Source organism: Paramisgurnus dabryanus, chromosome 5 (assembly GCF_030506205.2).
Source record: "Paramisgurnus dabryanus chromosome 5, PD_genome_1.1, whole genome shotgun sequence".
Classification (NCBI taxonomy): Eukaryota; Metazoa; Chordata; class Actinopteri; order Cypriniformes; family Cobitidae; genus Paramisgurnus; species Paramisgurnus dabryanus.
Genome location: NC_133341.1, coordinates 15,864,467 through 15,879,048, shown reverse-complemented (window position 1 = coordinate 15,879,048; position 14,582 = coordinate 15,864,467). Strand labels below are relative to the sequence as shown.

General features: G+C 39.2%; 2 protein-coding genes across 3 annotated transcripts in view; one reads left to right on the top strand and one right to left on the bottom strand.

The window, feature by feature from the left end:
* The window catches only part of ophn1 (oligophrenin 1), a 37,298-nt gene extending 30,952 nt beyond the window's left edge, over positions 1-6,346 (bottom strand). Inside the window, exons 1-2 of one of the 2 annotated variants that reach the window (XR_012336704.1) lie at positions 5,771-6,317; positions 26-121 (exon numbers count right to left, since the gene is read on the bottom strand). Coding sequence is in view for 1 of the 2 variants with exons in the window: in XM_065267218.2 (XP_065123290.1) it covers positions 26-121; positions 5,771-5,924 (250 nt within the window). In the remaining variant the exon portion in view is untranslated. Of the gene's footprint in view, positions 1-25; positions 122-5,770 lie in introns of both variants that reach the window. The other variant, XM_065267218.2, reaches the window with a different exon arrangement.
* A 968-nt stretch (positions 6,347-7,314) lies between these two features.
* Positions 7,315-11,310, top strand: yipf6 (Yip1 domain family, member 6). The gene is made up of 7 exons (XM_065267219.2): positions 7,315-7,405; positions 8,215-8,343; positions 8,548-8,626; positions 8,792-8,834; positions 8,917-9,042; positions 9,930-10,087; positions 10,510-11,310. The coding sequence occupies exons 1-7, from the start codon at positions 7,373-7,375 to the stop codon at positions 10,629-10,631; spliced, it is 690 nt and encodes a 229-aa protein (XP_065123291.1). The 5' UTR covers positions 7,315-7,372; the 3' UTR covers positions 10,632-11,310.
* The last annotated feature ends 3,272 nt before the right edge of the window (positions 11,311-14,582 follow it).

Genomic DNA, 14,582 nt, shown 5'->3' with positions numbered 1-14,582 from the left:
TTAGATCAATAAGATTCAGACTTACCAATGTTCATCTCATCATCTGTCAGAGTGTCACCGATGAAATCAAACTGGAATGACTGAAGGGTAAAAGAGAACTTCTGCAGAGCTAGTGAGTATTCTGAAAACAACACCAAAAACAAAAATAACAATCAGATGTTAGGCTTTACAACAAGGAAACCAGTAACTCATCCAAGACAAAGGATCTTTAACTGGACCCCATAAAACCCTCTATAGACTCACGGTTTGCAGAAAGGCAACCATAGCCAGGAAATTCAAGCACAAACAAGCTTTGAATCCAACCATTAATTACTGAACCTCAAATACTGAGTTATATCAAATATTTGGAGATCGGTGGGGATGGATTTATGTCTCAGGCCAGGCCACAGCATCTGGCTAATTTAACACACAATTTTCATCCAAAACATTGTACTGCCAGTGTGCTCTCTCTCAGCAGGGCTGGGCAATAATATGGCAAAAAAAAATTATCACGAAAAATGTTTTCCATATCAGTCGATATCGATAATTATCATGACACATGACAAATCTTTATTTTGGTCAAATTTAAAGGCAGATTTTTGCTCCTGAATGAAAGTTAAAGTAAAAACCAGACAGTTAATTATGGTTTTAAACTACTTTTTATTCAGAACATGACAAATACAAATTTTAAAATCTTGTTTTGCTTTTCAGGCATCTTTATTAAATGTAAATATATTTGTTATGAAATGAACACTTCTGACACAGAAAGCAGCAGGCTACTGTCACTTTAAGACCCAAGACAGACTGTTTTAAGTTCTAATATACTGATAAGAAAGAAAACGTAGTGTGTTTTACATATACAAGCTATAGATGGTTTCATCGGACGCACGCGATACACGTCTGGATCCGAACCTTACTTCCGGTTTCGTTTTTTAATGGTCTGACAAGTTGCTAAACTGATCTCTTGAACAAATGCCTCGTCGAAAATTAAAAAAATTTTGGTTTCCTAGGTAATCTATGTGTTGTTTTGTTTGCTTGTTATATAAATAAACTATGTTTAAAGAATTTGTTGTTATTTATTATTAGCGGAGTTTACCGGAAGTTAGGTGCGGACCGCGACAGCGGCTTGTTTATGTTGTTACTGCTGAAACGGTCTATAGACGCTGATTAAATAGATGTCAAGAGTGTTGCGTTGCTGTGGGAACAGACTGTCGCACACTCGTACAGTATATTCACTGCAGTTGTGGATCTGCTATTTTTCCACAGCTTTCCTGAATTTGTGAATGTCCTGTAAATATAATTTTAAAGCTGTGCAGACGTGTGGGCGGAAGGCGGACGTTGAAATAAAAACAGTACTGTCTATTTGGTCTGCTGGTGGTTACATCATTACACAAAAGGAAAATGTTTTCGCGCATTTGTTTCCGCATCGCAGAAATCATAGTGCCCTACTAATAAATTAATAACTTACTTCATCTTATTTCATTCCTTCAAGTCTAACTGACACTGTGATTGTAAACCAAGACCATTGCTGCGTTCGAAACCGCCTACTTCATACTATATAGTACGCAAAAAGCAGTAGGCGAGGCGAGTAGTATGTCAGAATACATAGTATTCGAAAAACAGTATGTGAAAAGTACCCGGATGACCTACTACTTCCGGTTAGATTTTGCAGTGTGCATATGATGGTCACTTCACTATCCCATGATGCCCCGGGAGAGGAGTTATCCAACGAAGGAGAAGAGGCATGCGAGTTGAGTTACCATGTGTACTTGCAATGGCAGTTCCCCAATCTACCAGACAGGCTTGTCATTCATTGTACATAATACTGAACATGTTTTCACATGTTTTGTGTGAATTTTAGGTAAGTTTGTGTAAAACAGGTGTTCATTTAAAGGTGGCAAAGCATGCATTTAAACACTAAGTTAAATTGTTCTTTGACATCTACATAGCAGGGCTCCAGACTGCCTCCAAATGGTGGCATTTTGCCCCTAAAATTTGAGAGTGTGCCACTAAATTTTACATCCAGTCGCACATGTGCAACCAGTAAATTTGACCTTATTTCTAAAAGTGCACAATAAAATGTGACACTGAATTTGAAACAGCACATTGTAATTTCTGCATCTATCACCAAGTATTTATTAGTAATACAGTGGAAATTAGGGCTGGGTATCGATTCAGATGTTCCAGATTGATTCAATTTCGATTCACAAGCTATCAAATCGATTAGATTCGATTCCGATTCTCGATTCAATTTTCGATTCCGGTTCTCGGGATGCTTCCATACCTCTTACTTTTTATGTTAAGGGGGCATCAATGTCGATGAAGCACCTAAAACCACCATTTTAAGCACTGAATGAAAGAATGACAGGCTCCTTGGTAACATCGTGCAAGGCAAAAAAGAGGGTGACATCTAGTGAAGAAGACTAGTAATTTGATTAACGTTAATCTTACGTTCATTGTTTGCAGGAAAAAATATGGGGGGAAAAAAATCGATTCTGCTCTTTGAGAATCGATTCTGAATCGACCACGTATAATAAAACGATTAATCGAAAAATCGATTTTTTTGCCCAGCCCTAGTGGAAATTAGTAGAAATGTGAATATTTGGTTAGCATGTTGATTTACAGTGTGTGCCCCTAATTTTCTGGTTGCGCCCCTAAAATTTTCATTGGGGGCCACTGTGCTCCTAGTGAAAAAAGTTAGTCTGGAGCCCTGCATAGAATTTACTTGATTAAGTGCAAAAATTATCACAAGGTTTACATAAGAACGAGGAAACAATTGTGTTTGAGGCTCACGATATGTGATTACCATACCGAACTCTTATTATTAATTTATGCCTAAGGTGAATACAGTTTTTTACTCTATGGCACCTTTAATGTCTGTAATTTCATTCCTCTTGTTTAAAGGTTCACTCAAAAACTAATACTCCATCATTTACTCACCCTCACGTTGTTGCAAACCTGTAACATTTCTTTGTTCTGCTGAACACTAAGGAAGATATTTTGAGCAATGTTTGTAACCAAACCGTTTTTGCACCATTGACTAGTATTTTGTTTTCCTACTATGAAAGCCAATGGTGCTCCTGTTACCTGCTTGAATACAAATTTCTTTCTATGTGTTTAGTTGAACAAAGAAATTTATACAGGTTTGGAACAACTTAAGGGTGAGTTTTTATTTTTTGGTTAAAATTTGGTTTCAGTCATTTTTGACATGGCCATCTCAATGTTATATTTTTAGAGAATATTAATTACGTTATGTAAAATAATTTTATGTAGAAAGAAATCTATAGGCTTTAAGGTTTTTTACACACTGGGTTACATAAGATAATATAAAAAATTAATAATTTTTATCACTGCATGATTTTAAGAATAAACTGCACAATTAAAAAATAAAGAAAGAAAGAAAAATTGTGGGAAAAAATAAACAAAAGCTTTAAAAATGTACAAGATTAGGTTCATAAAAATACTTTTCATACAAAAAACCTTTCTTTGACACATTATACCCCCAATGATCAATGGCTACTTAATGAAGGTCATTTATCGCTGTACCTCTCTCTGACAGAGATCTGTGCCATAGGCCTGTCTGCTCTCTAAGCGAGTGGTGCTGCTAACAGAAGCAGACATGGCTTAAATAATTCTGCCCCTCTGATGCAAAGGGCACAAAGAGTTGGTTTGTCTAAAGCATGAGGAGCTGGCATGACCGACTACACTCTAAACCAGACACAAAACTCGCCCTGTTCAACCCACTCGCAAACACACACATACACAACTACAATAAGTGGCAACTGAGCAATTTTATTCTGCCGAACATAGGAAGTAACAGGTGTACACAAATGCAAGGTGGTATCCATGATGCTATGTTTGAGTATGAGTCACAGCATTCAGGTTATAACTACTAAACCAAAACTACCACATCCTGGTAGAAAAGAACTGGCCTGAAGAACCAGTTGGTGCACATTAGCAGATTTTCTTTATTAAAATGTGACAGGAGGTGCCAGAAAAACGTGTTGAGATTAGTGGATCTTACACACATGTTTGGAAACTTGATTTATTTATATAATTAACATTTTATATATGTACAACAGCTTTATGTTACTTTAAAAACGTAATATTTCAGCAACAAAATAACGGAATAAAAAGACTTTTATGACCCTGAGAGTCTTATTGAAATCCACTGTTTAGTCACAACAGTAGCAATACATTTTTAAAGAGGTTCCTCATCGTTACAGAAAAGGAAATTCTCAACTTCCTGCGTAAGGTTTCATATCCACACGCACCAACGATATTCCTCACGTGCAAAACAACATAACCACAGGAAGCTGGCATATGAAAACTACTGAGTCAGGTCATGTGACTTTAAACCAGTTCAAATACAGCAGCTTACTGGAGAGAATACATAGGATGAGATCAGACATTGCAGCCTGTCTTCCAGTGACTCCTTAAGGTGACTTTGCCAGACATCCCTGCGTGCATTCCCGGACTGAAGTGTGGCACTAATGGAAGTATCTTATTGCAGACTGCAGTCATCAAATTACAGCCCGTCTCAACACATGCGCCACACCAATCCGTAAGAAAATCTGTCCTAATGGCACTGCATTCTGCTTTTGGGAATGCACTCTGAGGTATGGAGCGTGGCCTGTGGTCTGTGAAATTAGAAGCGGTTATCTTTCCAGTGTTTCTTAGAAAAATTGTCTTGTTATGACTTCCTCTGAAATTAGGGAAGGAAGCACGATGAGCCTTAAAGTAAGAGATAGAATTGAGCTAAATCATCAAATTATTGCTGACTGAGGACCAGCCGTGCCATGCCATATGTTAATGAAAAAACTGACTGACAGTCAGCGGAAACTCTTATTAGCAGTCAGGAAATCATCTGTCAATGATAGTGAGGACAAACCGAGCGCTCTGGGAGATATCCTACTAAAATTACTACCTTTTTTCTAGAATTACTATAATATTGTTCCCTTGAGTTCACCTTCTCAGCATCAAGAAGATGCTTTGGTTCAAAGGTATTTAAAGTACATTGTCCGCAATGACAATGCAGTGCTCTGTGGTTAAGTGGTTAAGATTTGCACGGGGGAGCAATGATGCTCGAGCAGAACTGTCATCTTGGCAACCCTCTATTTCTATTGTGTTTCTTCATAACACTCAAGAGTAAAGCCAAATAGCAAAAGGACGACAAACATAGTCATTATACCTCTGTTTGTTGCTTTATATATATGTGTGACTCATGATTTACTGTGAGCTACCCCCTCTTTCTCTGGCTCCATCTTAAATTGGTTTTATGGGTGTTATAGTGTCTTCACTTCTATAAAATCAATACAACAGTGACAGCCAGACAGCGGAACGTGCATCTCAGCAGACTATAGTGTCTGAAGTGCCGGCCCTCTCTTCACCTTTATCCATCTGCTTGATGCAATCAAGCTATTTTAAACTGTCCAGTTCAATTCCATACTACTAATTTGGAAAATAAAAGATGTATGCTATAAATAAATCAAGGTTTGACAAGTCCGCCCCTGCATTATACAAGAGCTTGCCAGCTTCTCAGAGAGGGGGGTCATACAACAGATACGCACCATCTGTCAGATCTCTCCCGCCCCTTTCAAGCGTATAATCCACTTAAAAGTGAAAGCTTAAGCAAAAATGCTTTAGCAATAGAGTAAGTATCAAGTACTTTATTGGTCAAAACACAGTCATCTACTGAATGTCGTTTCTTTGCTCGTCTTTGCAAAGGCGGGGACCTCCATCCACTTCCCCCAGCGAAGATCTTCACTGGGCTATAAAAGATCAGTTTTACCTTTAATCGTGTTGATGACATTGTTCCCGTCCTTGATGACATCTTTTAGGAACTTGCTGGTTCTTTCCATCTCGATTTCGTAGCATTTTAATCTCTCTCTGAAATCCGGACTATCGGAGTAACAGTCGCTGAACTCCAGCGGAGGATGCCCCATTCTGACCCCCTCGGATCAATGAAGATGACCGGCCTTTTGTTATCGGCGAATTACACAAACCACGGCAGGCTTGTCTTTTGATCCGTCAGTTATATGTATCAAGTCGAATGCGATCAAACAGTTTCGATAAAGTTCCCCATATTTCACACATTGGACGATGTGCAGTTGCAAAAAATAATCCAGCGCCCTAGTGGTGAATGTTTCCGTGTGCGCGCGGCGTTGCTATAGCTACTATTTCAGCAGATTGTGAAAAGTGACAGAGTAAAAGATTTTGAATAGAAGCGATTAAGAAAGAAAAAGTATTTGTGTTTCTATACTTTTCCTTGTTGTGGAAGCGGAGCGATTGGCAAACGTGGGCAGGGTCACATTTTGAGTACTCCCACATTATTGGGCGGCAAACGTTACTAGGTATTGTTGTTATGTATGGGCCACAAGGCTTTCTTCCTCAAGGGGGCGCATTGCGGCTCGAAAAGACAAATCTTCTATTGAGCTGCATTAAAATCTAAGGTTGTTTTCTTCTTATTGCAGTCATTTGTAACCTTAAGAGGGTAATCATTTAAATGTATTAATTGTAAAAATATATTAACCTGACATGCAAATGCAGATATGCCTCACCAACATTTACAAATGATAAATAAAAAGGGCTTATCAAACAATCTCAAGTGACTGTGATTAGACCAATTTGAGCAGCGCGGAGAAAAGTAACAGGTACCACGTGGCAAAGAAATTCATTTGTAATCACGCTTTTTGTTACTTTTTGTTAAAGCCATGTTATGATTGTAAAGCATTTGATAAGAAATCAAATGTAATATATACTGTTAATATTTATAACATGAGCGATAGTATGTAGACCAATAAACTGTCTGACCAAAAGACATCCGGGCCACTAAACCTCGCCTTTGTTTAAACTGTTCAGAGTACTTGCCATTCTATCCACTTTTTCTATTTCTATGATTCACACTTTTTATGTCTTAAACTGACAGTGTTCAAAATTATCTTTACAATCACTGCTAACTTCCTCTTTTAAGATCAGTTTTAAAATGTGTCATTCAAAATTATTATAATTTCGAAGTGCAGTTAAAAATAGTACATAACAGGGTATACATTCATTAACTGTTTAACCTTTAAATCTTTACACTTAGTTAACTTACTGGCTATGAATATGCAAACTTAACAAATTTTAAATTTAAGATCTGATGCTCTCTTAATTTGTAATCTTTTTTGTAATTTTATTTAAATATTTTTATAATAAAACATGTTGCTTATTATTATTTTTACTTTTATTAGTATTCTTATTATTATTATTATTATGCTCTGTTCTTTTAAAATTACGTTAATATTATCTTTTTTTTTTTTTTTTTTTTTTTTTACGTTAATATTATCTGCTTAGTGGCATGTTGGCGTTTTTGACGTCGAACGTCTGATGACGTATCTGTATCCGTGTAAAGATGGCGGAAGTAGACGATTCCAACAAGCCTTTGGTAAGAGCCAAAACACGCTTATAAAACATTTAAACATCTTTTAATCACGCTGTCAGCTTTCTCGTCGTGTTTGTGTTTTTGTCTATATGTGTACAAATCTTGAGTGGTTGGTTAAAGGCTTAAGAATAAACACATATGTCAGTAAACTTTGCTGGTGTAGCTGAAATACATGTAAAGACAGATGGTTGTTCTCACCTCGGCCGAACATTTTCTCAAACATTTAACTTAAAACCTTAAACAAGGTTTTCACCCGAGGTGTTCACATCGCAAGATTGGCATTTTTTAAAACGGGAAACACGTAAGTGTTCCTGACAGTGCAGTGACACTATGTAAACACTGAACATTGGCAATGTTAAAGTTAGCGACGCTCTGTCTCCCTCTGTCTCTCTCGACCTGTCTCGCTCTCATAAAGTTTAGTAAATGCTGTGATTTGCGTTAGTTTTTAAAGTGTATTTTATAGAAGCTATATACGATAGCCCTTCACAATGGATTCTTCTGTAACATATGATGGTTAACTTACTAGAATGAGTAGAAAACTGTTCTCATCTGACCATTTACTGTGTGGTAATATATTTACTTGGATATCAGAATCTTCCTGGATATCAAAAATATAATTTTAGCCCTTAAAGTCTCATGCACATAATCGAAACGAACAGCAGGTCAGTCAGGGAGAACCTCTGGTCAGAAACACGTTCCTGTCATCTGTTGTGTAGGACTCCTATTGATTTAGATGAATGTGAACTTCATCTAATATGTTTAGGGGGCAGATTGGCCATACCTGCTTTAAATAGCCATTTATTATGTCACAGTTTGCAGGTTTGTCTGATATTTCAATCTCAGAGGACATCCCAGTAGAGGGGGACATATCTGTGCCAGTGGGTTCACAGAACTCTAACAATGACTCCTCAACGCTGGATGAGCCTGTCAAAGACACAATTGTAAGTATAAGTGAAAACAGTGCGGATTAATCAGCCAATATTTACACTATAAGATAACTGCCACTGGCCTATAACCATACCTTTGCCTAAACTGAGTAATCACTGTCATTGTGAATGCCCTCAAAGTGTGACCAGCATGAAGAATAAAAGTTTCAAAGTTTGATTAGTTTTTTTTTTACTTTGTCTTTGCTTTGTGGGTTTTAGCTGAGGGATTTGAGAGCCGTTGGACAGAAGTTTGTCCATGTGATGTACCCCAAGAAAAGTTCTGCGCTGCTCAGGGACTGTAAGTTCATCCACAGCTCATCAATCATAAAACACATTACTAATAATCACAATTTACATATAAACTATGACCTATTTATGATTGCATATCAGTTATAAATGCTAATGAATTCACATGTTATGTTTATGCTAATTTAATGAGAGGTATGTGTTTTCTGCTTTTTAGGGGATTTGTGGGGACCTCTCTTACTCTGTGTCACTCTGGCCTTGTGAGTATCAGTGTTTAATTTAATACTGACAGTACTAATGGTAATGATTGTTGTTAATAATGAGATATTGTGTTATTTCTAGAATGCTCCAGGGTGGGTCAGTTGACAGCAAGGAAGATGGCAGGCCGCAGTTTGCAGAAGTCTTTGTCATCATTTGGTTTGGTTCTGTAATAATCACCCTCAATTCTAAACTCCTGGGAGGAACTATGTGAGTAAACGGTCAAATTCAATTCAAATGGTCGTGTGATAAATAAATTATGTTGCAGGCTTTTACATTTTGTTCAACAACATAATTTGCACGCAGTCATACCTCAAACTTGAATTGTAAAACTGTTCAGTTAAAAATAAATGTGCAATATAAGACTAAACTACTTATTCAGTTTATTAAGCACCTAGTCATAAGAGATTTGTTAAATAAATAATTATAATGTTGTAAAATAAGTTGAACTTTTTTTATGTAATCTTTAGTCACAAAACTATATTAATCATAAATTGAAAACGTCTTCTTTAAAGGGGACATATCATGAAAATCAAACTTTTTTCATGTTTAAGTGCTATTATAATTGGGTCCCCAGTGCTTCTATCAACCTAGAAAATGTGTAAAAGATCAACCCATTCTCTGAAAGCATGTGGAAAAAAATAGGTCATTGACATTTGGCTCCCCTTGTGATGTCAGAAGGGGATAATTCTGCCCCTTAATCTGCACTATCCAACCACTGCACTGCCATTTAGTGCAGCGATCAGCTCATTTGCATTTTAAAGGACACACCCAAAATCGCACATTTTTGCTCACACCTACAAAGTGGCAATTTTAACATGCAGTGATAAATTATATGATATTTTGAGCTAAAACTTAACATACATACTCTGGGGACATCAAAGATTTATTTGACATCTTAAAAATTGATTGTGAAATGTCCCATTTAAAAATCCATTAGAAAATTTCAAAGGGAACAGATGACTAAACAAAGTAAATTCTTTTTATTGCTTTAAGGATTACAAACTACACGGCTCTATATCAAATTAATGAATGTTGTCCTGCACTATTAAAACCATACCGTCTTATTATGTCTTATTTATATTTTGGTTGTATAGATCATTTTTCCAGAGTCTGTGTGTGTTGGGGTACTGCATTTTACCTCTCACCGTGGCCATGATTGTTTGCCGCATTGTTCTGCTGGGTGGCTCAGGTGTCGTCAGTTTTGCTGTCCGTCTCATAGTTGTCACTGCTTCATTTGGCTGGTCAACTTTTGGTAAGGACTAATGAAACTCATTCTTATATTTGCAATTAACAATTTAACAAAGGCCATTTTTCCTGGAATGGTAAGTTATTTGGGCAGATGTATATAAAACCTACATTTATTTTTAAATAAATTGTATTTCTCAACCAGCAAGCTCCTTGTGGCACTACATTTGGTCACCATTAGGTGGCAATACAGGCTCTCTCTCTCTCTCTCTCTCTCTCTCTCTCTCTCTCTATCTGCTGTCTCTCTCTCTTTCTCTCACTCTCGCTGTCTTTTAGTTTGTTATCTGTCATCAGTAAATTTTAGACAATTATCAGACAATTTTAATAAGGTTTGACCCCACTCTCTTTATATGCAAACAATAGTATTCTATAGTATATTTCCATTTCTGAAACTAAGTAAACATTTTTGTTTGTATGTTTCATCCACAGCCTCCACAGCATTTCTTGTTGACAGTCAACCGCCCAATAGGAAAGCTCTGGTCGTGTATCCTGTTTTCCTATTTTACTTCGTGATTGGCTGGATGATCTTGACATTTTCACCGTCCAATTAGCATACGTATACCCTACACGGCACAACAGACTTAAACTCATTCCCATTCTTAAAGACAACCAGTGTACTAGACCGCCTGGGAGCTGGCCAAAGATTGGCCTAAACCAAAAAGAGGCGGAGCACTTTGGTGGAGGCTCGCAAAGGGACAAACAGAGGAGAATTTGGGTTTTGACTGTAACTCCACCCATCTCTCATTCAGATGAGTGAGAGATAAGAAGAGAAGTGAAGGACTCTAATTATTCAGCGCTACTAATTTAACAGCAGCCTATGTCAGTCTCATCAGACTACAGAAGCTAACCCCTTGTGTTATTGTATATGTGTGTAAATATTTGAGTCTGGATGTGTGCATCTGTCTACATTATGTGTTTGGATGTGTGAGGATGGACATCAGCGCATCAGTCTGAATGAACAGTGTCTCTGTTGGTTGGGTTGAGAGCTGTAAAATCTTTCTGGGGAATTATTAAGCTCTTGTCTGACTGCACGTTCACGTTTACTAACAGATGATTCCCCACACAGCACTGCACAAATCTGCAGACCTCGAGATGGTTAAAGTTTATTTTTCTTAGGTCTTCTTTCTTCTCATGTTTGGGCTTTATTAATCTTATTTCGGTGTTCTGACTGCTGGTGGATGTTTAAACATTCCAAAATGAAATAAAGCAACTTTCTAAGTGCTACAGAAAGGGGCGTACTGTTGTTTTTACATGGAAAATACATTAAAATGTAGTCTTGGGTTGAACTGGGTTTGCAGAGTAGTTGTCTCTCTCCATATAAATAAAGGCAAATGTCATTTTAAACCATTTTAAATAGAATCCTCTAACATGTCATACATTCAGTGAAACACGGACACTCTCTCTATAGTTTCCATAATTGGTCTAAAAAAGCATTTTAGCACCTGAACCACAAGATGTAATTTAGTTGTGTGTGTGTGTGACAATGATTAAATCATGTGTGTGTGTGTGTGTGTGTGTGTGTGTGTGTGTGTGTGTGTGTGCATGCATGCAAGAGTCCCCGATTTTTTCTTTTGACCTTTGTGTGTAGTTCAGCAGTATTTTGGCTCAGTAATACCTGGAAACACATTTTATTCATTTCCTTCTGTCAGTTCTGTTGACTTGCTTATTGTCACTCCTAGTCAGGTGGTTTCATATACAGAACACAAGTTCAACCCATAAAACATAGGAAATAACGGTTAGATCATAACTAATGATTGTGGGACAATTAAGGGGTGAGCTGATATGGAAAACAACTACACTCTTAGAACGAATGTGTTAAAAACAACACATTAGTGTTGCTTCTGGGACAACACACTAAATGCTCTGTCCCAAAATCCACCCATCACTGTGTTATTATTGAAACAACACATTTTGTGCTACTTTTAACACAACTTTTGTTATATTTTAACACAAAATCAACACAAAAGACACATAATGTGTTAAAAGCTTAACGCACAAAGATGTGTAAAAAATTAACACATCCTTTCTGAGAGTGTATAAACTGTGTGCTATATGTGGGTTAATGATTAAAAACTCATTTTTTTTAAATCAATGCTATAGTCAGTTATTCTGTTTTTGAAATCCACCTTTTCTGTCGGAAAAGTCCCATTAGTCTTTATTTAGGTTAATATTTCAACAGCTTGTTTGCCAGTAACCACAGTTGCTTAAAGTAGTATTAGTATATGAGATTTTTTTTAAGATGTAAAATAAGTATTTGGTGTCCCCAGAGTGCGTATGTGAAGTTTTAGCTCAAAATACTCCACAGATAATTATTTATAGCATGTTTAAATTGCCACTTTGTAGGCCTGAGTAAAACAAGTATAGTATAAGTACGAAAGCCATATAAGACATCATTATTTTTAACACCTATTTTAGCTTGAAGACGCCCCAAAATTGGGAAACGGCTCTTTTAGTTTTGCAAAGAAGTCCTTCTCGAGCAAAATGGCAGTGCTGTGGTTGGATAGTGCAGATTAGGGGCGGTACTGTAATTGGCCTTGCTACCTACTTCACAAAACAGGTGAAATCTGAATGACCTAATTTATCGCATGCTTGCAAAGAATGGCTTACCTAAACAAAGTTACTGGGTTGATCTTTTTCAAGTTTTCTAGGTTGATAGAAGCACTGGGGACCCAATTATAGCACTTAAACATGAAAAAGTCACACTATGACACCTTTAAATGAGACCGCAATGGCCCATAAATGCAACCTCCAGTGGATGCAACCTCCGAAATGAGCCACAGATTGAATTATATAAATCTACAATGGGTTTGTAAATTCCAGACAACAAAAACATTGCAAGCGTAAAAATGAGCAGATGTCATGGCAACTCGAGAAGGGGGCAGGGATAAAAACGTTGCTCATATTTTACATTTAGGCTGCAGTACCAAGTTCAACAGCTAGAAGTCAATGTTACATACAGCTCCTTTAAGTTTCCTTTCAGTCGGTCACTACGACGTCACGTCGTGACCGACGAATTGGGAACTCGCTTAGAGAGACCAATCTGCTTTGAATACTACTAAAACGCCAATGAACTTGGCATTGAGATATTTGCATAATGCTGGCGCCGCCCCGCCAGGTGCGTATATAAGCAGCAGGTGCAAATAGGGAAATTAGCTTTTTATTGCTTCGAAAGCCGGCAGTATCTGCTACTGAGAAGCTACTTTACTCTGTTGGGATTCGATTGCTGAAGTTGGTTGGACTAGCAGTACCACAGCGGACGCTTCGCTTAATTCCACGGCTCTACATCTGTTTATTGTTTTGAGTTTAGTGTGTGCGTTGCCTTCCTGTGCGCTCATCAACTAAGCATCTGAGTGAATTTCCCTAAAAGAGTGATACGAGAGAGCTTTGTGCCTTGTTAAAGGCAGCCACTCTCTCGTATATCCGGACATCAGCGTCCTTTTCAGGATGGCTTTTCGTCCGTGCGATCTTGGGTGCGGCAAATATATGGGTCCGAAGGACGGTCACGAACGTTGTCTTTCGTGTTTGGGCATCGAGCACGCAGAGGCAGCGTTCGCTGGGGGTAAGTGTTTTCACTGCGAGAACATGTCCCTTGTGGATTTGCGGAGACGGTTGTCTTTCCTCCGGGAAAAGCGCAACCCTCGTCATGCGAGTGCTGAACGCCGCCACGGTGCGGCTGTGAAGCTCTCTAGGGACGACCTCCGCATCACTGTGCTGAGCCGGTCGGGGGTTCGTCCTCCAGCTCTCAGCCTCCTCATCCACAGCCGGTTGATGTGCCGATGGAGACTTCAGCATCGTGATCTACGATGACTCTAGAATCCATCGTGCCACCCTCCGGGTCCACCGACACCGCAGCATCCGAGGGTGGGCCTCCTCCCCCTGACGTGGACCCCGACGCCCTTCCTCCCTCTGGTCGGGTTGGGACGCCGGAGTTCGATCCAGAGATGGTGGCCGTGCTCGCTCGAGCGGCGGAGACCGTAGGGTTAGAGTGGGTTCCCCCCCTCAGCCCGAGCCGTCCCGCCTGGATGATTGGTTCTTTGGAGCTGCCCGGGTTTCACAACCCTCTCCACCGGTGCCTTTCTTCCCCGAGGTGCACGAGGAGCTGACTAGAACCTGGAAGTCGCCGTTTTCTACGAGATTACGGCCGTTTCAGCCCTCCCCCCTCACCTCCCTCACCAGCGGAGCCGCTAAGGGTTATACGGGGATCCCTCCTGTGGAGCGCGCGGTCGCGATGCAGCTGTGTCCGGCTAACGCTCCCTCTTGGAAGGACCGCCCAACCCTCCCCTCTCGTGCCTGCAGACAGTCCTCCGGTTTAACGGGCGCTGCCCACCAGGCATGTGGAGAGGCGGCTTCAGCCCTGCACGCTATGGCGTTGCTGCAGGTTCACCAAGCGAAGGCCTTGAGGGATCTGCACGAGGGAGGACACGACTCGCCTGTCCTTTCGGAGCTCTGGGCTGCCACTGATCTGGCTCTTCGCGCTACGAAGGTGACAGCGCAGGCAATTG